Source organism: Coenobita brevimanus, chromosome 107 (genome assembly GCF_032717465.1).
Source record: "Coenobita brevimanus isolate Jiangsu-jjx chromosome 107, ASM3271746v2, whole genome shotgun sequence".
Classification (NCBI taxonomy): Eukaryota; Metazoa; Arthropoda; class Malacostraca; order Decapoda; family Coenobitidae; genus Coenobita; species Coenobita brevimanus.
The window spans coordinates 29284166-29310593 of NC_137060.1; the positions used below are offsets into that span (position 1 = coordinate 29284166).

Here is a 26428-nt window from a genome sequence, read left to right on the forward strand (position 1 = left end):
TATGGTGGATAAGTGTTTAAGGGAGAGAGGTATGGAAGCTGGTGAGGCTACGGGACTTAAAAGAGATTGAGCCGGCTGGATGAATGTTATGAGAAGAAACGCATTATCAGGGATTTGGCACCCCTTTTTAACGTGACAGCATCCGGATTGACCCCGTCGGATGTGTTTATATGAAACTACAGAATGTGGTGAGTATTTTTGTCGTATCAGATAGAGCCAGGATTCTGGGGGCTTGAATGATGAGTGAATGGATTGGGCAGAGATGGGCTGTCTGGTGATTGCTACTCTTCATCCTGTCTTAGGGTGGGAAAGGAGGTCTGGATGATGATGACGATGATGATGTAAGTACTGTAGTTTGGTTTGGAGAGGTGTCCTGTATGTGGGTATGAACTGAGTGTGAGACAAAAGCTTAGGTGCATGTGGGAGGGGTGTTAGTGAGTGCCTGAAAGGTGTACATGGATGTAGGTTGGTTTAAGTGGTGGAAGAGGTGTTGGTGATTGGAGATGGTTATGGGAATGATATTGGCAGGTATGGGAAAAGTGAAGGTGAGAGTAAGAAGTTGAGGTAAGAAAAAAATTGAATAGGTTAGGGAATTGGTCTGTCCCTTATTTTCCTCCATCCTCAGATTCCCTGATGGCACAGAGGTCACATTCAACTGCATAGCCAACACCATTGGGGAGAAGACCACTTGGACCATCCGATGTCGTCATGGGTCATGGTTGGGACATCGCGACCCATCCCCATGTCCCCCTACCCCTGCTGTGGGCTTGGAAGAGAGGGAGGAAGGTCTGAGGAGTGAGGCAGAGGGGCAGAGTGAGATCAGAGGGATGAGGGGAGATTATGGGAATGTGTCCTGCATTTGGAGGAAACGGGAAGCAGTGACCACCTTTCATGGAGAAAAACAGCTGGAGGATGACTTTATGGAGTTGCCACCTGGGACTAAATTGGTGAGTGTAGGCATGTTCTTTATGTTTTTGTTTTTTGTGACAACTCTGCCTGTTTTAGAGTGAGCTGTCTTCTGATTGGCTGAAGAGGGTACTGTAATTGTTGTGTACCGTCTAAGGGGAAGGGTGGTGTCCTGGAAAGAGGAAATTATAGAGGTACAGTACAGTATAAAGCTTTTAGATCAGAAAATGAAGGTAATGGAGTGGGTTCTAGAAAGTATGATTAGAGTAGGAGTGAATATTGATGAGATGCAGTTTGGGTTTATGCCAGGCAAGGGGACCACTGATGCCATATTCTTTGTTTGACAGCTTCAGGAAAAATATATGGGACAGAAAAGGGAACTGTACTTTGTTTTTGTTGATTTGGAGAAGGCCTTTGACGGAGTCCCTAAAGGGGTGGTGAGGTGGGCAGTGAGAAAGCTTGGGATGGAGGAGTGGCTGGTTAACGTGGTCATGGCCATGTATGTGGGTGCTTGCACCCAGATAAGGGTAAATGGAGATTTGAGTGATGAGTTTTCCATGAATGTTGGTGTGCATCAGGAGTCAGTTTTGAGTCCCTTATTGTTTATCATGGTACTTGAAGCCCTCTCACATGACTTCAGAAATGAACCCCCATGGGAGATGTTAATTGTATGCTGATGATTTGGTGTTGATTGCAGAGAATGAAAAGGAGGCGGAGGAAAGATTTAGGTAGTGGAGAGATGGTATGGAGCACAAGGGCATAAGAGTAATGCAGATAAAACAAAAATGATGAAATCTAGGGTTGATGTTGATACTATCAAAGAAGAAAGAGAGTGGCCATGTGAAATTTGCTACAAAGGTGTGGGAAGCAATTTCATCTTGTGCAGAGTTTATGATAAGTGGTTGCATAAGAGATGTAGTGGTATTAGTGGTAGACTACAAGATAATGCTGATTTTATGTATGCGGCGTGTCGGGGAGAGCAGGTGGAGATTGTCAGGTGTGAAAGAATTGATCTTATTGGTGAGTCTCTTGAGTGTGTGGAAGACTGTCATTTGGGAGACATGTAATGTGCCGGAGGTGGGGCTGGATCTGCTCTGTGGCTAGGGTAAGAAGTGGTTGGAAGAAGTTTAGGGAGCTGTTCCCTCTCCCAACATTGAGAGGGCTCTTCCTACGTGCTAAGGGATCTTTATATGCAGCATTTGTTAGGAGTGTAGTACTGTATGGTAGTTAGACCTGAGCAGTAAAAGAAGGGGATATTCACAGGCTCAAATGTACAGAAATGACAATGATTGGGTGGATGTGCAGTGCATCCTTGAGTGCAAGGCCTGGGGGGGCTGGGTTTACGATGGAAGAGTTGAGAGGTAGGATGGAACTGGAGTGTATTGGTGTTGTGATGAGGAGAGGTAGACTTATGTGGTTTGGACATGTGGAGAGGATGGAGGACGATAATTGGGTGCAGACAGAGAGAGGCGTTAATATTGTGGGTGGGGTTGCGAGGGGCAGACCAAAGAAAGACCTGGGATGAGGACATTAAGTGTAACCTCAGGGTTAAGGGATTGAACAGGGAGGCACCTATAGATTGAGCAGCATGGAGAGCTGCCATTAAGTGACCAAGGCCGATGCATGCAAGCATGTTGGGGCCTCCAAAAATGAAACGAATCCAATCCACAACACTGGAGGGAAAGTGCATCGTTTCATCATCAACCCCACTCTAAGAGGATGGAGTTGTATATGTTTTTCAGTAGCCATCATGGATCATCTGTCAGCACTCCTTGCTGGCAGGAAGAATGGACCCAGATTATATCCCAGCTGGCCTTTAAAAAAAAATTATGCCCTACATAAAATATTTCTTCAATTTTCAGGTGTCACGGTGTGTTGACATAGGAAAATACTGGCTTTCTGGCACCTCACATACCCAGTGTGTGGCAGGGCAGTGGTCACCCCCTCCACCTTCGTGCCACCCTCTCAACCACCACTACAACTATGCATGTAAGTTAATGGTATCGTTTTATCTCAACTTTGCTTGACTTTACTCTCCCCTATTCTATTTTCATTTGTACAGTTTTCTCTTTTTGTTTCCTGTCTTCCTCTTTTTTCATTCCCCCCTCCCCACCACCACCAATCCACAGTTCTCTCAACCACTACTACAGTTATGCACATGAATTAACTTTGCTTTGGTGCATCTCTCTGGCCCCTCCCTCCCCTCACTTCCACAAGTGGACCATCCCCCAACCATCCTGTTCTGACGTACAATAACTACTTTTCTTCCTTCATCTAACAGTGTACCAGCCCCCAACCATCCTATTCTGTCATACACTAACCTCTTTTCTCTCCCCTTCCCACAGTGGACCAGCCCCCAACCATCCTGTTTAGACACCAGGGTGGCCCCATTGCACAGACCATTGATGGCCAGTTGTTAGTCACCCCTGGCACACAGCTGTATCTCGAGTGCCTGTACATGCGCCGTTTTGGCACCCCCACTTGGAACGTCTCACATGCTGTACCGTAAGTACGAGCTAATGAATTTGATTTTAATAATAGTAGTCAGCTGTTTCTGTCATGAGTGCCGCCCCCCTTCCCCGGAAGTTTGTATGGCTTGGAAAAAATAAAATCAAGGAATGAAAGATGGCTTTTAGAAGAAAAGCGTCGACGCAAAAAAGTGAAAGCTAAATATAGATATAAATGAGAACATATAAATATTTGAGGTATGTGCAAGATCCTGTTGGGTTTATAAAGATTTATTGCATTCCAGTGGCTTAACACATCAAGATGTACTATTGTAAATTAAGTTAGCCTACAAAAATAATAAAGAACTTTGTTTCATGTGGTGAACACTGCATCTCAGTATATTAACACATTTTCTCAGTACCACACCTTGAAAAATAAAAGTACGGCATATACTCTCCATTAAATCTTTTCATTTTCATTGATTAGTTACATATGTCTACAGAGTACCTTTGATAAATATTTATAAGGTGTCTTTCACTTACAGTGTGCAAGTGTCCTTTGCTTTATGATGGGGTTCCATGGCATAAAACTGGAATGTTGAACAATGTATCATTAGTTTTGTATTACTGCAGTGTCTTCATTAATGAACCCAGATTCAAGGTTTACAATAATGATCAGTAGTGCTGAGCAACACAGGCTGCAGAACAATACACACAAAATGTGTAGGTTCAGGTTCAGAGAGAGTAGCAAAAAGATAATGGCAAGCTACAAGTTGGATAGAGAGCAAGGAATGGGTGCTGGGTGAGGGAGTTTAGTAAGCAGCACAGAGGAGAAAAACAGGGTTCTGTACATGCAGGTCATGTTGGGACAAACAGCTGAGGATTGAGATGTGCTTCTAGCAGCTGGAACATTTTTTTTTTTTTTTTTTTTTTTTTTTTTTTTTTTTTTTTTAAGCATACCATCGCCAAAACAAAAACTAGACATTATTGTAAAAAAAAAAGGGGGGGGGAATGGAAAAGTTAAATTTAAAAAAAATATTCACCTCATTGTTGAGTGAGATTTACATAACCAGTAAACTTAGAATGTGTAGGGTGGGTGATTCTTGCCCCAAAACGTATTCCCATTGAACCCATGTTATAATTGACCCAGTGTACAATAAATTATTATGTGGTGAATTTTTTCAAATACATGCTCATCATAAAATGAGGGTATGCCTTGTATGTACTGTGTACATATATATATATATATATATATATATATATATATATATATATATATATATACTGTATTTTTACTTTATTCCCATTGTCTGCAAATGATTAATTCAAGTTAGGACATCTCTAGTAATGAAGGGGTAGGTGAAAAATATATTTAACTTTTCCAGCTTGAAAAGTCTATCCTAAGATGAAAAAAATAGTCTGGATATGACAAAAGCAAAATAAACAATACCTTACCAGACTGAAAGGTTACTGATGAGGTCAGGTGGTGGTGACTAAAGTACAGTATTACCCTTTACTAACCCAGTACTCGCCTTCCCAGCCCCACCCCACCCCCAGGAGTGGAGGAGGTGGGTGTGGAGAGGGCAGGGGAGCAAGGAGAAGGGGCAGATGAGAGGGGGGCAAGGATGGCAGGGGGCATTAACCAGGGACCCCCCAACCCCCCTCAACCAGCAGTTTTGGGTGTTGGGTAGGTCTCTCTCTCTCTCTCTCTCTCTCTCTCTCTCTCTCTCTCTCACACACACACACACACACACACACAGTAAGTCTTTGTTTGTCTCTGTATGCATTGTGACACACACACACACACACACACAGAGTAAGTCTCTGTTTGTTTCTGTATGCATTGTGACACACACACACACACACACACACACACACACACACACACACACACACACACACACACACACACACACACACACACACACACACACACACACACACACATGTCTCTGTTTGTCTCTGTATGCATTGTGTCTGTTGAATATCTACTGTATTTGAATTTGTTCATACTGTTTTTCCAATTACCCTCCACCTTCTGCATTTGTTTCTCTCCCTTTATCCCTCTATCTTTCTATCTATTTACAATCTGTCCATCTTCTTATTCACTTTGCTGTAAACCTCTTTGCCTCTCACTACAGCAAAAACAACCACTACAAGCATCGTCTCTTTAACATGCGCTGCCGTAAGCTTGCCAAATGCTGGTAAGAGTTTGTTTTCTCAATTCATCCCTGTTAACTGAAGTACTTGTTATTTTTCACTCTGTGCTGCCGTGGATTTGCATATTCAGTATTTTTCTTTTCCGTTGATTCGTGTGTGCCTCTGTCAGTTTGGAGAATCATTTAACTGATGTCCCCATTAATTCATCTGGTGAACCGTGCATGAACCTGTTAAAGCATCATGATTTGTCTGTTGGTACATCCATGAAGTAAGTACCGTAATGTACCTTTTAATCTGTTGTACTTTATGATTTATTTATGATCCTTGAATTCATTCACTTGTGCATCTGTTAAGCTGAGTATTGATTACAGTATATTGCCTTTCCATTGGTCGATGATTACAGTAACTGTAATCCATGTGTTCATTAATCTGTTAAATCGTTCATCTGTGCATCACTTATAGTACTGTACAATAGTATGAGCCAAAATTTATCCTCACAGTCAACAAATTTTTTTATATGTGTGACTGATAAACAAGATAATTTGACTAAACTGAGAGAAATTCTAGTGGTTAAAGGAACATACTGAGATTAGTTGTTGCTCTTTGTTCTTTTCTTGTCCTTGCTTTCCTGATCTTTCCTAACCTCTCATTTTTTTACTTCCTTCTTCATAAATAAAACAGAGCTTAAAAGTTTATGATTGTCAACCCATGGAGGTGTGGGAAATTGAGGTAATACTGTAATTCTATTAGGTCTACACATCTCATGGTTTCAAACTAGTGGAATGATATCCCAGTTTGTATCACTGTTGTTGATTAGTAACATCTCATTAGGTAGGGTTTCAAAATGCTTCAAAAGACCTATTTACTGCAACTGTGCATACATACAGAATTACTTACTGAACATATTTCTTGCCTGGTGGATACTTAGGTGTCTGTGATGTTTGTTAATGTTTGTACCTTGACAACTTTCCTACATTTTAATTTCCTCTTCTTGTTTCTAGCTCCTGTCCTTTCTGTTAATTGTTAAGATTGAAAGATTTTGATCATGATGAATTATGATGATGATTATGGTGTGTACAATATCTAGAATTTAGTAAGGAAACCTAATACAAAATTCTGTAAATACTATGGTACTATATCTGAAATGATGACTGTGTCCCAGTGCAATAGCTTCAGTAACCAGTATCAACCCCCTTAGTACAGTACCCTCAGTAACCACTTGTCCCCCTCAGGAAGTACTGGACGGGATGGACAACTGAACGCATGAGGAACCCGCAGCTGGAGTTCCGTCTGGCCATCTATACTGCTCACCCAGGGGACACTGGGGACTACACTTGCACCACACCTGCTGGACTCTCACACACCGTCACAATTGATGTCAGGCGTGAGTAGGGCCAGGTGTTGAGGCGTACTGGTGTGGAGTAGGTGGGAGGTGTGAAGAGTACAGGTGTAGAGTAGGTGGCAAGTGTGAGGGGTGAGCATGAAAGTGGGGAATAGATTTTGTTGACTGTCAAGGTACTGAGTGTGGTGGTGTGACTCTAAAAGGTAGGTGTGGGGTGAGTGAGGTTATGAATGTAGGGGCTGTTGGGGATATTGAGTGTGGTGGTGCAGATCTGAAAGGTATGTGTTGGGATGATAGATGTAGTGGTTGTTTGGGGATATTGAGTGTGAGAGTGTGGATCTGAAAGTTATGTAGTATTGTGGAGATGTGTGATGTGGGGATTATTTACTATGAAACAAAAGATACATTGTGGGATGTGGCGGATAGAGAAAAAAGGGCTTAATTGTGGACAAAGAGGACTGTAACTGCCATACAGCCACAGGACTCATATGCAGTCACCTGTGTTGTCAGGTATGGGTAGGCATGTGAAGTTTAGGGATGTTTGTGGTAGGTGTAGAATGTGAATTGCTTGGTTTTGAGAGTGGGCGCAGGTATGGGGTCAGTTGTAGAGTGTATGGAGGATTTGGAGTGTGGAAGGATTTGATAGGTACAGTATTAGGTGTGGGTGTCATTTGGAGTGCTAAGTGTGAGGACAAGTCTAATGAGGGGGGGCTTTAACAGTGTGTGTGGAGTAAGGGAGATGCAGAGTATGGAAAGTGTGAAGCAATTGGTATGAGCAGTGGATATGAAGTGGTAGGTGTGCGAGTGGATGTGGATTTTGAATGTGGGTTCATACGTGTCTGAAAAACAGAGAGAGAGAGAGAGAGTGTGTGTGTGCGTGTGTGTGTGTTCTTATCTAATTGCATCTTTACAGGAATGAGTCATGCTCATACTATCCTTAAATTTATGAATACTTTTGGCACACACTATTTCATTCAGTAGTACATTCCACTGATCAATTGCTCTGTTTGGAAAACTGAATTTCTTTACATCTCCATCGCCTTTCATTTAATGTAGTTTTTTGCAGTGTCCTCTTGCTGATGCTTCCCGATAGGTTATATATTCATTTATGTCTATTTTCTCCTTGCATGAGATGCATGTATATAACTTAATCATATCTCCTCTTTTCCTTCTCTCCTGTAGTGTTGGTAGATTCACTTTATCTTGTCTTTCTTCATAGCATAGATCCCTTAAGCTTGATACCCACCTTGTTGCGGCCCTTTGTACTTTTTCAGTCTTATCTCTGTGTTTTTTGAGATGAGGATTCCAGACTATTGGTGCATACTCCAGGGTTGGTCTGATGAATGATGTAATCATCTTTCTCAGCATGTCTTCATTTATATATGTGAATGCTGTTCTCATATTAGCAAGCAGTGTATACATGTTACATACCTTCTCACTGATGTGGTCAGCCGGAGATAGTCTGTTATTGATAATCACTCCTAGGTCCTTCTCCCTTTCTGATATGTGTAGGGTTGAACTTCCTAACTTGTAATCCCAGTCTGGTCTTTTTTGCCTTTACCAAACTTAGTTTTTTTTTTTTTTTTTTTTATTAAATGCAAGGAAGAAAGAACCAAAGGCCATGAGCCCGCAATAACAGTTCCCTCCAAGAGAAAAACAAAATACAAGAGAGAGTCAAATTCAAGATCCATTCATTTCGAGATGCCTGGACACACTGCGTTTGAAAGACTGGAGATCATAGGCAGCAGGAAATACAGACAGAGGGAGACAGTTCCAGAGTTGACCTGTTGCATAAATGAAGGACTGGGAGTAACAGTTAACTCTTGCATTAGAGAGTTGGACAGAAAAGGGATGAGAGTTTGCTGCTAGACGGCTGCTACGCGCCCATCGTAGTGGTGGAGGAATGCATGCAGACAGTTAAGAGGAGCAGTGACCATTAAAGTAGCGATAGAAAAAGAAATAAAGATGCAACAATGCGGCGAAGAGACAGAGGTTGAAGGGAGTCAGTAAGAGGAGGAGAGTTAATGAGACAAAAAGCCTCTGACTCCACCCTATTGAGAAGAGCTGTATGTGGGGAGCCTCCCCACACATGAGAATTGTACTCCACGCAGGGGCGGATAAAACCCCTGTATAGAGTCAACAATTGTGCAGGGGTAAAGAAAGAATAGAGTCAGCTTAGCACACCCAATCTCTTGGAAGCAGATTTTACAAGAGATGTAATATGATCTTTCCAAGATAAATCCCAAGTAAATGAAACCCCAGCATATTCAAGGATGATGCAGGATTAAGCTGAATATTACTAAACATTAGTGGGTGTACCTGTGGAAGATTTTGACGGGTTGATAGGTGTAAGAACTGAGTCTTAGATGCATTAAAAACAACAAGATTATTTTTACCCTAGTCAGAGATACGAGCCAAGTCAGACATTAGGTGTTCCATAGCCTCAGCCCTTGTTTGTTGAAGTAACTTCTGAGATGGGCGTTGCGGGAACCGAATGGAACGGTGAAGGGTGGAGTCATCAGCGTATGAGTGGATAGGGTTAGATGTACAACTTAGAAGGTCATTGATGAATAAAAGGAAGAGAGTTGGTGATAGGACAGAGCCCTGAGGAACACCATTGTTGATAGATCTAGGAGAAGAATGATGGCCTTCTTCAACAGTGGCTATAGAACGACCAGAAAGGAAGCTAGCGATGAAGGCACAGATAGAAGGATAGAAACCGTAAGAGGGCAGTTTGGAAATTAAAGATTTATGCCAGACTCAATCGAAAGCCTTTGAGATGTCAAGTGCAATGGCAAAGCTTTCATCAAAGTCTCGAAAGGAGGATGACCAGGAGTCTGAAAGGTAGGTGAGAAGATCGCCAGTGGAGTGTCCCTGACGGAACCCATACTGACGATCAGAAAGAAGGTTGTGATAGGAAAGATGCTTTAAAATTTTTCTATTGAGAATTGACTAGAAAACTTTTGAAATACAGGATGTTAAAGCAATTGGACAATAGTTGGAGGGTTGGGAGTGGTCACCCTTCTTTGGGACTGGCTGAATGAGAGCAAACTTCTAGCAAGAAGGAAAGGTACAAGTTGACAGGCAAAGGTGAAAGAGTTTGCCTAGGCAGGGTGTAAGCACTGAAGCACAGTTCTCGAGAACAACAGGAGGGACTCCATCAGGCCCATATGCCTTGTTAGTATTGAGGCCAGTGATGGCAGAAAATACATCAGCTGAAGACATTTTAATGTCAGCCATGAGGAAGTCAGAGGTGGGAGGTGATGGAGGAACAGCACCGGAATTGTCTAAGGTGGAATTGGAGGAGAAAGTCTGTGTGAAGAGATCTGCTTGTCACGAATCAATTCGCGACATTTCCTTTTTGTGAGAAGCCACGAACTATTAGTGGAAAACTCACTGTGTATCGCTCAGTTAACCGTTTCTCTCTCCATTCCGGGGTATACTTTTCAAATAATTCGTCACCGTTTTCAAAAAGTGACCGATTTAATGCACGTCACTAAGTGCGCTACTGAGCGATACAATTATTTCTTTATCGTTTGCCTCTGCTTCATTCAACCGTTAGCCACGCCTTCTTCCGGTGGCCTGTGCGTACTGCTTATGCATTATTTGAATTCAGTCTTGTGTTTGCTGTGACGGAGAAAGGGTCTGTGCTCAGAAGTGGAGAGGTCAGCTAGCACCCCAAGCTCCATTAGTACAGTTAATCCCAGTACTCCCACCCCCACTCCTCGGGTGATACATAGTATTCATCGACTGGTATTTCTTTTTGTGTATTTTGTAGTTTTAAGAGCTTAGTAAAGGTGTTTTCCTAGGCGTAAGTATTTAGCTTCTGTGTGAGTGAGCGAGTGCGTCTCATTGATTTGATTTGAAATGTAATGTTGAATTTATTTTTGTGATTAATAAATTTAACAGTTCTATTTCTTGAGCTTAATGTAGAGTAAAAATCTTGTTTCATTTCTCCATAATTAAGCTTATTTTCCATACAGCTCCTAGCTTGCATAAACGTTTGCTTTCATAACTGGTACTTAGACCAGTCTTGTATTAACTTAAAATCCGTTGTGCCAGGAGTTAATGCATCAGCAAGAACCTGATGTTATTGTTATTAGTATTAGTTATTTATTGTCAGGGGTGATGTAACTTTCTCCAGAGGCTAACAGTACAGTAATTCAGCAATTGTGAGTAATTAGTCTCTGCTGTGTACTGTTGAGAAAGTTTATAAATTCTCGTTCTTGAGAATCTTAGCAAGTCAGCGTAAAGTAATCGTTGCTTGATGTAGCAAGACAATCATTGTCTCTGCTCTTCAATATTATTGAATATTATTATCAATTTAAATAATATTTAACCATTTATATTTCAAAATTACCGTGATAATATAAAAACCCCCGTGACAATTGGCGACCTCATTCCAGGATATTAACTCCTAGCTCTAAAGCTATTCACGAGATAGTGCTCACTCATTCATATTTAGGTATTTATCATTAAAGTTTATAGGCACAAGCTTACTGGTGTTTACCCTTAATTTAGCAAGTGAATTTTTGCTTTATCAATCAATAGAGTACCTAACTCTAGTTTATTCTTGGTAACGCCAAACGATTTTATTCGCTCCTGGGAAGTCGGCGTACCCATTGTGTTTATTATTGAGTCTTCCCAGTCATTTACATTTTTGATTTATTCTTTGCCAGTTAACTGGATAAGACTGGTCACCACTAGCTTGTGTCTGTACTCTTTACTTTTGTTTATTAGTATTCGTCGCTAAGCAGTCAGTGCTCAATTTCGGGTTGTTTAATAAATTAGCGCCATGGCTACAGCTGTATATGTACAGGAAGCCAAAGATATTGGTCTCACAGACCCAGAGAAATTACAGAGTTACGTTCTCTCACGGTTCAATTACGAGCAAGAACGTGAGAAAGATGCTCGTGAAGAGCGTAGGATTCAGCGCGAATGCGAGCGAGAACAGCGCGAATACGAGCGAGAACAGCGTGAGGAACGTGAAAGAGAGCGTGCATATGAACAAGAGCAGCGTGAGAAAGAGCGCGAATACGAGCGGGAACAACGGGAATACGAGCGAGAACAGCGTGAGGAACGAGACAAAGAACGAGAACATGAACTTGAAGTGCTGAAGCTCAAGCGAGATTCCTTGGGTTCAGACACATCTGGTGCAGTTGGTTCAAGCTCCACGAGCGCTCTCCCTGCACATGTCCTAGCGACCCCACGCATCAAGCTTCCTTCATACAAGGAAAGCGAGCGAATCGAGCCGTACATAGCTCGTTTTGAGGACATGGCAGACATGTATCAACTGGATGAGGCAGCTAAGCGGATCCAATTTCTTAGTTTATTTGATGGCCCTGCCCTCGATATTCTCCACAGAATTCGTGGAGACAATCTCACATATGAGATGATGAAAGCTGCACTCATTAAGGCGTATGGTCTCACAGTAGACGACGCCAAAGTTCAGTTCATGCGAGCTCGTCTCCAAGACAAGGAGACAGCTGTTCAGTTCCTTGATCGTCTCACAGCTTACTTAAATGAGTGGATGGAGAAAGATGAAACTCCTTCCACGCGTGAGGGGATAATTGACCTTATGCTGCGTACACAGCTAGAGGGGTCGTGGCCTGCTGAGCTCATAGCACAGCTTAAGATCTGCCAGGTGAAAGATGCCAGCCAAATGGCAGAGAAGGCTGACGCATTCTTTACTGCATACGGGTATCAAGCTCGTAAGCAAAACACCTGGAGCAGAAATGATACTGCCAAGTCTGGGAAGCCGTCTCAGACTGAATCCCAGCACCAAGGCCATTCTCAGAATAATGGCCAAGGTCCAAAACCGCAGTGGAAGGACCAGGGGCAAAACACTCAGAAACTTGAGTGGAAGAGGTACAACAAGTACCCTAACCAGCAGCAGTATCAGCCCACGCAACCGACCGTCGGGACAAACTTTTTCACCACCAGCTCAAAAGAGGCAGGAAGCGAACGCAGCCTTCATTCCTCAGCAGCAGCACGGTGGTCACGTCCCCACCAGTGTGGGTACTTCCCCACAGTTCACTAGTCCCACAGTGACAGTGAACCTCCCTCCACAGATGGCCAATGTTCCATCTTCTCAAGTATATAACCCTCAAGGCACAATGTTTGCCACATCAATTCAGCAGCCTCATGAGTGGCTAGCTGCTTCCTCCACTGAGCCCTCCCACAGGTGACAGTACCTTCCTTGTTCAGCCAGGGTTTGTGGGAGACATTCCTGTGAAGGTCCTGAGAGACAATGGTTCCTCAGGTTGCTCTGTCAAGCAGAGTCTAGTTCGGCCTGAGCAGTATACAGGTCGACAGATCCATGTAAGCCTTATTGATGGATCAGTGAGATTGTTCCCTGAGGCATGTATCCAGGTGGCATCTCCATTTTATACTGGTATGACACTTGCAGTTGTCATGCCAGAGCCTCTATTTGACTTAATAGTAGGCAATATTAATGGAGTCAAGGATAGTTGCTCCGATGGCGCTACTCAGACTTCGGCTGCTGCGGTGACACGAGCCATGACTGAGGCTCCAGACTGTGTCACCCCAGTGATCATTGAATCGCCGCAAGATCTGATGTGCAGTCAACTTGTTGTACAAGAACAACATTCTGACCCGACACTTGCTGCCGTGCGGAATAAACAAAAGGGTCGAGTGATTAAGTATTCACGGGAGGTCGAGCCAAGTTCCTTCGCAAACAAGGACGGTTCTACCGTGAGTCCACGAACACCCGAGGGCGAGTTCGACTGCAGTTTGTCGTTCCCGCCAAGTACCGCCCAGCAGTGTTACAATGGGGTCATTGTCCAGCCTCAGGAGGTCACCTGGGCAAAAGGAAGACCCAGGGCCGTATCCGAGCTGACTTTTTCTGGCCAGGGATGGGACGAGACATAGACAGTTTTGTCCGTTCCTGCAGTGTGTGCCAAAGTATCACCACTGATCAGGGACATGTCCTTCCTGTGCCGTTCATAACCACACCTGTAATCTCTGAGTCAGTTGAGAGACAGGGTAGTGGTGAAGTGGGTGCAGACCTGATGTCTCGCCCATTGGCCCCACAGGACACAGTATGTCCAGGGCCTGTACATGCATATTATGTACCTTAAGTTAAGGGGAAAGTTGAGAGGCGACTTGAGGCTATGGAAGACCCAAGTTTGCATAAGGATTCTCAGCTTCCCGGTACTAATATATGTACCGTAAGTTAAGGGGGAAGTTGAGGGGCGACTTGAGGCTATGGAAGACCCAAGTTTGCACAAGGATTCTCAGCTTCCCGATACTAATATAAGTATTGTAGGTTAAGGGGGAAGTTCGAGAGAGAACTCCGCAGAGGCAACTTGAGGCTATGGAAGACCCAAGTTTGCACAAGGATTCTCAGCTTCCCGATACTAATATAAGTATTGTAGGTTAAGGGGGAAGTTCGAGAGAGAACTCCGCAGAGGCAACTTGAGGCTATGGAAGACCCAAGTTTGCATAAGGATTCTCAGCTTCCCGGTACTAATATAAGTATTGTATTGTAGGTTAAGGGGGAAGTTCGAGAGAGAACTCCGCAGAGGCGACTTGAGGCTATGGAAGACCCAAGTTTGCACAAGGATTCTCAGCTCCCCGATACTAATATAAGTACTGTAGGTTGAGGCACAGGTTGAGGACCCGTGTGCAGTTCGAGGCTATGGAAGACCCGAGTTTGCACAGGGATTCTCAACTCGCCGAGCATAATTGTGTGCTAAAATTAATGGCGACCTCGAGTGTACTTTTCATAGCATGTACTGACTGCTAGCCAGAGAGAGTAATTGTAACATAATAAGAATTTTGTCTCATTGACACTTTTGATGCTCCACCTTAATTGGTTTTGCAGGTTCAGCAATGGGTGTAGCAGTTTTGCTGTGCGGGCCAGCTGATCGTCTGCCGCACGCTGCCGCCTCTTCTCCTCTGCCTTCGTCGTCGCCATATTATTTACTGTGTCATTTTACACGTAGGTACAGTTACACTACAACTGTCACACCTACACCGCGTATTACATACACCACGCTACACAACAATTAGTTGTCAGTGTAAATGTAGCGAATTTTCGCTCAGTTTGACCTGAGTACAGGATTTTCACCGTCGTCACGGAGTTTTTCCCTCAAGCTTGCTTCTATTAACGTAAATACGAGGTTTTTTCACTCACTGGCGACTGCGATTTTCTCCTGTAGCAGGATAGCACACACACCACAGTGTGAATCTTGTGTGACTGAGTTAGGATTTATATGTATGTATATTGAAATCATTCTTCTGAAGGAAGAAAGATTTAATTTTCATGGGCGTAATGTCACGAATCAATTCGCGACATTTCCTTTTTGTGAGAAGCCACGAACTATTAGTGGAAAACTCACTGTGTATCGCTCAGTTAACCGTTTCTCTCTCCATTCCGGGGTATACTTTTCAAATAATTCGTCACCGTTTTCAAAAAGTGACCGATTTAATGCACGTCACTAAGTGCGCTACTGAGCGATACAATTATTTCTTTATCGTTTGCCTCTGCTTCATTCAACCGTTAGCCACGCCTTCTTCCGGTGGCCTGTGCGTACTGCTTATGCATTATTTGAATTCAGTCTTGTGTTTGCTGTGACGGAGAAAGGGTCTGTGCTCAGAAGTGGAGAGGTCAGCTAGCACCCCAAGCTCCATTAGTACAGTTAATCCCAGTACTCCCACCCCCCACTCCTCGGGTGATACATAGTATTCATCGACTGGTATTTCTTTTTGTGTATTTTGTAGTTTTAAGAGCTTAGTTAAGGTGTTTTTCCTAGGCGTAAGTATTTAGCTTCTGTGTGAGTGAGCGAGTGCGTCTCATTGATTTGATTTGAAATGTAATGTTGAATTTATTTTTGTGATTAATAAATTTAACAGTTCTATTTCTTGAGCTTAATGTAGAGTAAAAATCTTGTTTCATTTCTCCATAATTAAGCTTATTTTCCATACAGCTCCTAGCTTGCATAAACGTTTGCTTTCATAACTGGTACTTAGACCAGTCTTGTATTAACTTAAAATCCGTTGTGCCAGGAGTTAATGCATCAGCAAGAACCTGATGTTATTGTTATTAGTATTAGTTATTTATTGTCAGGGGTGATGTAACTTTCTCCAGAGGCTAACAGTACAGTAATTCAGCAATTGTGAGTAATTAGTCTCTGCTGTGTACTGTTGAGAAAGTTTATAAATTCTCGTTCTTGAGAATCTTAGCAAGTCAGCGTAAAGTAATCGTTGCTTGATGTAGCAAGACAATCATTGTCTCTGCTCTTCAATATTATTGAATATTATTATCAATTTAAATAATATTTAACCATTTATATCAAAATTACCGTGATATTATAAAAACCCCGTGACACTGCTTTATCAGTAGAAGAAATAGCTACAGAACCATCAGAGTAGAAAAGAGGAGGGAAGAATGATGAGGTAAAGTTGTTGGAAAGGTTTTTGGCAAGGTGCCAGAAGGAGCGGGAAGAATTCGAGTTGGAGAGTTGAGAGCATTTAGTACGGATGATATTATTTTTAGCAGAGTGAAGAACAGACTTAGTACGATTCCGGACAGAAACGTAAAGATGATGTGATTCAGGGGTGGGTTGGCTCCGGTACTTTTGTAGGCCCTCTTCTTGTTGCGGACAGCATTAGAACAAGCGTGATTAAACCAAGGCTTTCTTGCATTAGTCAAAGGATATGAGAAAGGAATGAATGCTTCCATGCCCGAGAGTATAACCTCCGTAATGCGCAAGGCACGCTCAGCTGGCTCCCGGCCATGGAAGCAATAATCATTCCAGGGAAAATCAAAGAAGTACTGCCTGAGGGCCTCCCAATCGGCGGCTCCAAAATGCCACAGACAACGTTTCCCTGGAGGGTCCACAGGCCGTACCGGAGTGATAGGACAGGTTAAGGTGATAAGGTTGTGATCGGAGGAGCCCAACGGAGAGAAAAGATTAACAGTGTAAGCAGAAGGATTAGTTGTAAGGAAGAGGTCAAGTATGTTGGAGCTCTCTCCAAGGCGGTCTGGGATACGGGTAGGGTGCTGTACAAGCTGCTTTAGGTCATTAAGGATAGAAAAGATGTAGGGTTGTTCACCAGGTGGATCAGTGAAAGGAAAGGAGAGCCAAAGACGGTGGTGAACATTGAAATCTCCTAGAATGGACACTTGTCCACATTAAATTCCATTTGCCATTTATTGCTCCATTAATGAAGCCTATTTAATTCTTCTTGTAGCTCTCTGCAAGAATCTGCATTAGTAATTTTCCTTTGTATTTTTGCATCATCAGCATACAAATTTAGATAGCTTCCATTTCCAATGTTACTGTCTGTGTCATTTATATATATTAAAAACATAATTGGTGCCAGTACTGAGCCCTGTGGAACTCTGCTAGTCACTTCCCTCCATGATGAGTAATTTCCCCTTAGTACTGTTCTCATTTCCCTTTTTATGAGAAACTTCTGCATCCAACAGTACAGGTTGCCGTAGACTCTTCCTTGATGGTACAGTTTCCATAAAAGTCTTTAGTGCAATATTCTGTCAAATGTGTGTGTGTGTGTGTGTGTGTGTGTGTGTGTGTGTGTGTTTACCGGGTCGGTCAGGATCACGTGACGGTTGTGATCATCAGCTTTTTACCCTCCCAGAAGAGAGCTGAGAGCTCTTATTGTCTGATCTAAGGGCAAAGCCTTGACCTTCACACACACACATACACACACACACACACTCACACACACACACACACACACACACACACACACACACACACACACACACACATCCCCTTGCTCAAAGGGGACAGTAACCACCTTCTTTGTCAGTGAAACTTTTTTGCATCCCAAGCAAGACTTGAACCCCTGTCATAGCAGATGCCAGGCGAGAACGTTACCACTGAGCCGATGTGTGTACATGCGTGCGTGCATGCGTGTGTGTGTGTGTGTGTGTGTGTGTGTGTGTGTGTGTGTGTGTGTGTATACCTAGTTGTAGCATACAGGAATTGAGCTAAGCTCATATTGTGCTGTCTACTTTAATCCAGATTAAACACATGGGTATTCTTTGCCCACACCATTTTCTCTTCTAGATTGTTCCAAATATCTATACAAAGCTAAGTTTTTTTTTTATTTTAAACCCATGTCCTCCTGTTCATTCCACATCCATCACAAAAAGATCCTGTCTGTCTACCAGTTCCAATCCTCTTACACTTTTGAACATCATAATCAGTACTCCTCCCTCCCTGCTCCCTCATTGGGTCGGTAGCATCAACTTCAGTCTCATCTCGTGGGAATACTCTCTCAAGCTGGATAACATCCTCATAGCCATTTTTTGAACTTTTTGTAGCATATTCTAATCTCAGTCTTATCATAACTCACTCAGCATCTCCTCATCCGTGTAATTAAAAGTTACTCTCATATTCGCCAGCAGTCCGTATGCCTCTCCAGTCATTCTGTTGATATGCTTTTCTGGTAATAGGTTGTCCTATATGACCACTCCCAAGTCCTCTTCTTTTGCTTTGCTGATTATCTCTGTACATATATTATATATCCAGCTAGGTCCTTTATCACTCTCTCTCATATCTATTTTTTTTTTTTTTTCCTCATTGAAGTCTGTATTCTAGATCTGACTCCAAATATGTAGTTTGTCCAGATCCTCTTGTAATTCCATACAGTTTTAAGCACCCACTTCCCTTTGCCTAGGTGTGGAGTGCCCCCCAATTCTGTCCCCAAATGATCCCCCAGTCCCACCTGGCCAGCCCCCACTCCTACTGCACTCACCCCCTGGGGCCACTGCACTCAACACAGAGCTTACCTTCTACTGCCAGTCTGGAGCGCATCTCACTGGGGCAAGGAAGGCTCGCTGTCTGCCATCAGGGTCATGGTCGCATCCTACACCCACCTGCAGGAGTGAGTGTAATGTAACGTAGTAAAGTCTGTGTGTAATTCCAGTGTTGTGTTATGAGGCCTGATGGTTTAGAGGGTAATTAGGGTGCTCCAATTGGATTGAACCTGTGTAGGTTTATATCCAAGGGGTGGTTGGAGTTTATTGCTCACATAATGCCACTCAAGGATGAATGAGTCTGGTCACTTTCATCTTAAATGTCATTACCAACTTGCTAAGCCCCGGGCTCCTACGCTTCTCGTGGGGCAACACAGGATTAGATGATGAATAAACATCCATATTCATTTATTGTTTAATCTTTTCAGTATTTATATGTTCATCCATTATTATATCCAAACTGTTCACATACTTATTCATTACAATTCTGGATTGTACATGCATGAGCCATAGTCTGTGCTTACCATCTTATTCTACCATTTGCAGGAGGGAAGTTGTAGCCAGAGTTTCATGCTAAACAAAAACCTATTGTCTTTGCAGGATTGCACAAAGAACAGTTTATGATGACACTCACTCTTACAGTACAGCATTTTTGGTGCAGTTTAGGTTAAAGCTTTCAGCTGCCGACAATAGGTCTTCATTCAAAAAGGTGAAATCCTAGCAACAACTTCCCTTACAGACAAAGATAAGGGTAGAGGTTCTGCCCCATTGATGGATTGAGAAATTAGTCTCATATTGCAGTTTTAATCTCTATTTCTTACAGAGGTGAGGTGTGATACTCCAGCACCCCCAGCCAATGGACAAATTGTGCGAGGGGGAGACAGATTGAGGGGGCAGAAGGGTAAACTTGGGAAAGGAACATCAGGGAGAGAAGACCTGGTGGGGAGAGGAGAGCTGTCAGATGATGAAGGGAGCAGACTGGAGGATGATGGTGGAAGTGGGGATGGAAGCGAGGATGGAGACAGTGAGGTGTACACAAGAAATGAGGAGGTGCATATAGATGGGGACGTGTACACAGCAGGTGATGTGGTGCAGGTGCGGTGTGCGAGCCAGTATGTGCTGATGGGGGATCCAGTGTTGGTGTGTCAGGATGATGGGTTGTGGTCCAGTCCTGTCCCCACATGTGAGTTCACCAGATACACTTTGTATTTTTAGCATAGTTCCATCCTTTCCTGTGTGTTCTTACCCATGTCCATCAGATGCATTTTATTATTTTCAGTGTAGCTCCATTCCTTACTCATTCCTTAGGTTCCTATGATTTGGCACTGTGCTTTAGTACATTAAGTATTTAGTACAGTACCTTTATTTCTCTGGTGTTGCCTGGAAGTCCCCAAAGACTTTTCAGTAGACAGTATTAATATTCTATTTCCCCTCAGTTTTCCATCCTTGACCTTTAGTTTCCCAGATTTAGTTTTGCACTTTCATTAAGGAATTACTTTCCCTTCTCCAGTATCAGAATAAAACACAGCTCACAAACAATGCACCATCCCCACACTGCCCAAACCACAGCACATTTGCTTACTTCATGCACCCTGTGATCACAGCACAAAAGCATTCAACAAAACTTCAACAGAAAGATCTCTGGGAGCATGTAGTTAAAGTGGCCAGTTTCCTGTGGATGCATACTGAATTAGGTCGGAACAGTAACAACTGTCTTCCATTCCCCCATCCCTGCCTTTAAATTCAGTAGATACAGTATAGCTTTTTAATGTTTTTAGTGCTCTTTTCTCGTTTCTCATCCATATCTGTGAGTGTTTCAGATGTGCTGCAATACTTTTACCCCTCCCTCTCACTTCCTCGTTTACTCTACCCCTCTCACCTTCACTCTCTCTCTCTCTCTCTCTCACTTCCCACTGTTCTTATTTTCACTCTTACACTCCCTCAACTGTCACTCCTCAAGTTCATGTCAATGCATGTGTATGAGTATAATGGTCTCTCTGTCTTTCTGCTCACTCCTCCTTCTCATACTCTCTGTCTCCCCCACCTCCTTCCTTATCTTCCTTCTCATCCTCTCCTTCACAACTGTGCCCCTGCCTTAGCATCACTATCTCATTTTCTTGATCTCTTTTCTCTGTCTTTCATCATCTCATGCTCTTTTTCTTTCTCTTTGTGCCCCACTCTCTCTCTTTCCCCTCACACACACACACACACACACACACACACACACACACACACACACACACACACACACACACACACACACACACACACACACTGCAGTACTAAATTATAACTTCAGGATAGCATATGACATAGTAAACAGCAATGACAGTTACAAAAAGAGCCTAAACTATAAAAAGGGAAATTATCAAGACCTAAAGAAGTATTTCTTAGAAGTTGATTGGGAAAATGAGCTTAGAGGACAAGATTTAAATGCTGTATATAAAAAATTTTGTGAATTTTATGAAATAGGAGTCCAGAAGTACATCCCACAGCACAAAGAAGCAGATAAGAAAATACAGAAATGGTTCAGTACAGAATGTAAAAAATCAAAAGAAAGAAGAGATTTGTTGTGGAATAGATACAGAAGACACAATAGTGAAAGGGCGTATAATAATTACAAACAGGCAAGAAACGACTATACAAGAATAAGGAGGGAAGCCCAAAAACAGTTTGAGGAGGATATAATAAATTAAAGTAGTGATCAACCAAAGCTGTTTTACAGCTATATCAGAAGCAAAACCAAAATAAAAGATATAATACAATCTATTACGGACGAGGGAATCACTTATACACAAGAGAAAGATATTTGTGAAGCACTAAATAAGAATTTCCAATTAGTTTTTACAGAAGAAAAAAATTTTGGGAGGGACTATGTGGAACACGCATGTCCACACATACTACCAGATATACAAATAACAGAAACAGTAATACAGGAGGAGTTAAGTAGATTAGACAGAGGAAAAGCAAGTGGTCCTGATGAAATTTCATGTTGGGTATTACGAGAATGTGCAAAGGAGTTAAGGAAACCATTATTTTTAATTTTCGAGAAATCCTTGAGTCAAGGTAAACTACCTGATATTTGGAAAAAAGCAAATATTGTCCCTTATTCAAGAAAGGAAATAGACAAAATCCACTCAACTACAGACCAGTATCACTGACCAGTGTTGTAAGCAAGGTATTAGAAAAACTTATAAGAAAAGCTTGGGTAAATCATCTAGAAGAACACAGTATGATAACAGAAAGACAGTTTGGTTTCAGAAAAGGAAAATCATGTGTTACTAATCTGTTGAGCTACTATGACAGAGTAACAAACACAATACAGGAAAGGGAAGGATGGGTGGACAGTATCTATTTAGATTTCAAGAAAGCTTTTGACACAGTACCACACCAAAGACTTTCATGGAAACTGTACCATCAAGGAGGAATTCGAGGCAAACTGTTTTGTTGGATGCAAGACTTTCTCACAAAAAGAGAAATGAGGACAGTACTAAGAGGAAACTACTCATCATGGAAAGAAGTGACTAGTGGAGTACCACAGGGTTCAGTGCTTGCACCAATCATGTTTTTAGTGTATATAAATGATATAAACAGTAACACTGGAAATGAGAGCTATCTGAATATGTTTGCAGATGATGCAAAAATACAAAGGAGAATTACTAACACAGACTCTTATAAAGAGCTACAAGAAGAATTAAATAAACTTCATGAATGGAGTAGTACATGGCAAATGGAATTCAATGTGGACAAGTGTCATGTAATCAAGTTTGGTAAAAGTGGAAAAAGACCTGATTGGGATTATAAGTTAGGAAATAAAACCCTATGCACATCAGAAAGAGAGAAAGACCTAGGTGTGATTATCAATAACAGACTATCTCCGGCTGACCACATCAGCGAGAAGGTACGGAACATGTATACACTGCTTGCAAATGAGAATAGCATTCATATACATAAATGAAGACATGCTAAGAAGGATAATAACATCATTCATTAGACCAACCCTGGTATATGCATCAGTAGTCTGGAGTCCTCATCTCAAAAAGCATATAGACAAGACTGAAAAAGTTCAAAGGGCCGCTACAAGATGGATACCAAGCTTAAGGGACCTAAGCTACGAAGAAAGACTAAATAAACTGGAACTACCAACACTACAGGAGAGAAGGAAAAGAGGTGACATGATAATGCTATGTAAGTGCATATCAGGAAAGGAGAAAATAGACAGAAATGATTACTTAACATATGGAGAAGCATCAGCAAGAGGACACTGCAAAAAACTGCATAAGAAGAGAGGTGATAAAGATGTAAGGAAATTCAGTTTCCCAAACAGAGCAATTGATCAATGGAATGCACTACCGAATGAAATAGTGTGTGCCAAAACAATTCACAAATTTAAGGATATGTACAATAAATATGGTTTAAGACACGGGACAGTACGAGCTTGACTCATTCCTGTAAAGATACAGTTAGGTAAGAACAATTAGGTAAGAACACACACACACACACACACACACACACACTATTATTATTATTATTATTATTTTTTTATATTAGCATGCACACACACACACACACACACTATTATTATTATTATTATTATTTTTTTATATTAGCACGCACACACACACACACACACACACTATTATTATTATTTTTTTTTTTTTATATTAGCGCGCACACACACACACACACACACTATTATTATTATTATTATTTTTATTATATTAGCGCACACACACACACACAGTATTATTATTATTATTATTATTTTTATTATATTAGCATGCACACACACACACACACACACACACACACACACACACAGTATTATTATTATTATTATTATTATTTTTATTATTAGTACTCAATATTGGACTACTCAAGGATCAAGGAGGAATAATGCAAGTCCCTGACTTGAATATGGCCAACACTCTAAACAGCTATTTTGCATTGGTTTTTACATTAGAAGATACACATGACATGGCATGACCAGTACAGTGCTGGTCGATGAGAAAGAAGATTCTTACACCTGGGGAGGGAACAGGAAGAATTGACAGTCTAAATATTTCTAAGTCATCTGGTCCAGATAAAATCTTTCCAAGGGTTCTTAAAGAGGTATGTGACCAGGTAGCTCCTTTACTTGTGGAAATCTACAAATTGTTGATGAGAAGTGCCAGAAGGCTGGAAGCTAGTGGCTGTGATCCTAATCTTTACAAGAGGTGATCAGGAATGCTCTATAAACTTCCAGCCAGTTTGACTGACCTTTGTTACAGGGAGACTGTTAAAAGAAATAACTGTAGACAGGATTGTCGAACACCAGGAAAATCACAGCCTGATTATGGACTCCCAGAATTGGTTCCTCTGCCATAGATAATGGCTAACCAAATTGCTTTAATTTTTACACACAGTGTTTATAGTGAGTATAATAGGAGTAAAATAGTGGACATCTTTTATTTAGGCTTTTCAAAGGCATTTGACAAAGTGCCTCACCTTGGATTAATATAAAAAGTGTGTTCGCTCAGTATTAATAGAGAGGTTACTCTCTGGATAGGAAAATGGCTAACAGGTAGGAAACAGTGAATAGTAATCAATGGAATTTCTTATGCTTTGGCCTCAGTCACCTCTGAACTTCCACAAGGGGCAGTCTTTGGTCCATTACAGGTCATCATTTGGTATAACAGTGACATAGGTAGTGGTTTGTTAGTGTAAATACAAAGTTTGCTGATGACATCAGACTTTGAGTAAATGTGAGAAGTCCCAAAGGGACTGAGAAACTACAGCAGACATGTGTAGGCCTGGGAAATGGTCTGAGACATGGCAGATGCCATTTAACTTAGTGTAAGGTGATACATAATGGCCATATATGTCCCATATCAGAATAATCACTTTCAGAGAGAACTCTGAGGATGAATGTTTTTGAAAAGGGATTAGGTGAAGGGACTGAGAAATTCCAAGCAGACATTTGCAAGCCTGGGAAATGGTCTGAGACATGACAAATGCCATTTAACTTAGTGCAAGGTGATACGTATTGGCCATGTAGATCCCAGGTCAGAATAATCACTTTTAGGGAAAACTCTAAGGATGAATGATTTGGAGAAGGACTTAGGTGTACTGATATGTAGTGATCTAAACAGAGCATGTAGTTAGAGAAAAATGCCTAGAAACTACTAGGTGACATCCAGAGGCAGTTTCATCATAGGAATAAGATATTGTTCTTACTTTCTTCAGTTTCTTAATATGGCCGCTTTTGGAATATTCTGTGCTATTCTGGTCATCTGCACTTAGGAAAGACATAGATTAACTTGAACAAGTTCAAGATAGGGCTGCAAAAAATATTCCATCCATCAGAAGACTGAATTAGCAGATTGCCTGAGAGCTCTGGGACTCTTTTCATTAGAAACTCATAGACTATGAGGTCAGCTCACTGGTGTTTTTAAAATACTGAATGGGTTTGGCAGTCTTGACTGTAGAAAGTTGTTTAGTCAAAACACACAACTATAGTTGCAAGCTGGAACTGAAAAGATTTAACACCAGCATAGGAGAAAACTTGTTTACATACAAGATCTGTTCCACCTTGAACAGACCCCTCATGGATGGTGTTATTAGCACTGGAGGGGAGCAGTTTAATAGAAATCTTGATAGGATCTTACACACACTAGAATGAGTGTGTATAATGTATGCATTCCCAAGCAAATATGATGTATATCCTCATTATTGACCACAAGATCTTTGAGATACTGACATATCTTGATAACACTCAGCTCTCCTTTCTTCCTCTGACTCCTTCATTCACCCACTCTTCCTCAGGTTCACGTCCATGCACCTACCCTGGCATCATCATATCGGGTACCATGTCATCAGTGCAGTTCTACTACCACGTCAATGCCTCTGTCACATACACGTGTGGCTCGGGCTTCCACCTACATGGGGTCTCCACCATCAAGTGTCTGGAGGGCGGTGTTTGGTCCCATCCCGTCCCCACCTGTCTGCCCAAGCCTTAGAACCATGTTCTCACTGGCTTCAGAGTTTTTGTAATGCCTCGATCTTCCACTGCAATTTGTTTTGCCTGACAGTCTTTTGATATCCTCTTGTATGTTGCTAACACAACCCTTGTTGATATAATGAAAATTTATGTAACATACTGTACATGGCAATAGGGAGGTTTACAGGTAATATGCAAAATAAATACATGTTATTAAGGAAGAGATACTACAGTATAGTAGTGGTGCACAACTCTGAGGTTGTCATTATCGTACCCTGGCATCAGTACCCTATAAACAGTGCGTCCAATTTCACATCATATTATACATGAATCATATTATTGTTGTACTTGAATATGTTATACACAAATATTATTATACACAAACATATTCTAAATGAATCACAATTGTATCATATTACTGTATACACGAAATCAGAAGTACTGTTGATGAGTAGGTTGCCAGGGCACGATACTGACAACCTTAGAGTTGCGCGCCGCGACCACAGTAACCTTCCCAACCTTACAAGAATACAGACCATAGTGTCATGGGATGGGATTGAGAAGAGTGAGGCAAGCTAGAATACTAGTAGAGTACTATGGAATATAACTGAGAAGGAAAGAAAGTAATGCAGGGAAAGGTAAACCAAAAGGTACTGTATCACATAGGATGAGTGAAAAGGGAGGGAAAAAAAAATGAACGAGGGATTTTAAGCAAGAATGGGGTACCACAGGGTAGGATTAGAAAGGAAAAACAGGGTAGTGAATGGAAGTACAGTGTAGGCTAACCCTTTCAAAACAAGGGGTCACCCCTAAGCTGAATTAAATTATCAGGTGGTTGGAAG

At 41.8% G+C, this 26428-nt stretch overlaps 1 protein-coding gene across 1 annotated transcript in view; it reads left to right on the top strand.

Moving 5' to 3' along the window:
- Positions 1 to 25806, top strand: part of LOC145416773 (sushi, von Willebrand factor type A, EGF and pentraxin domain-containing protein 1-like) — a 70426-nt gene extending 44620 nt beyond the window's left edge. Inside the window, exons 18-26 of the mRNA XM_080285694.1 lie at positions 626 to 947; positions 2769 to 2895; positions 3252 to 3411; positions 4894 to 5040; positions 6746 to 6897; positions 18529 to 18735; positions 19431 to 19488; positions 19678 to 19790; positions 25412 to 25806. Coding sequence (XP_080141820.1) covers positions 626 to 947; positions 2769 to 2895; positions 3252 to 3411; positions 4894 to 5040; positions 6746 to 6897; positions 18529 to 18735; positions 19431 to 19488; positions 19678 to 19790; positions 25412 to 25605 — 1480 coding nt within the window. The 3' untranslated portion in view covers positions 25606 to 25806. The remainder of the gene's footprint in view (positions 1 to 625; positions 948 to 2768; positions 2896 to 3251; positions 3412 to 4893; positions 5041 to 6745; positions 6898 to 18528; positions 18736 to 19430; positions 19489 to 19677; positions 19791 to 25411) is intronic.
- Positions 25807 to 26428: the final 622 nt, after the last annotated feature.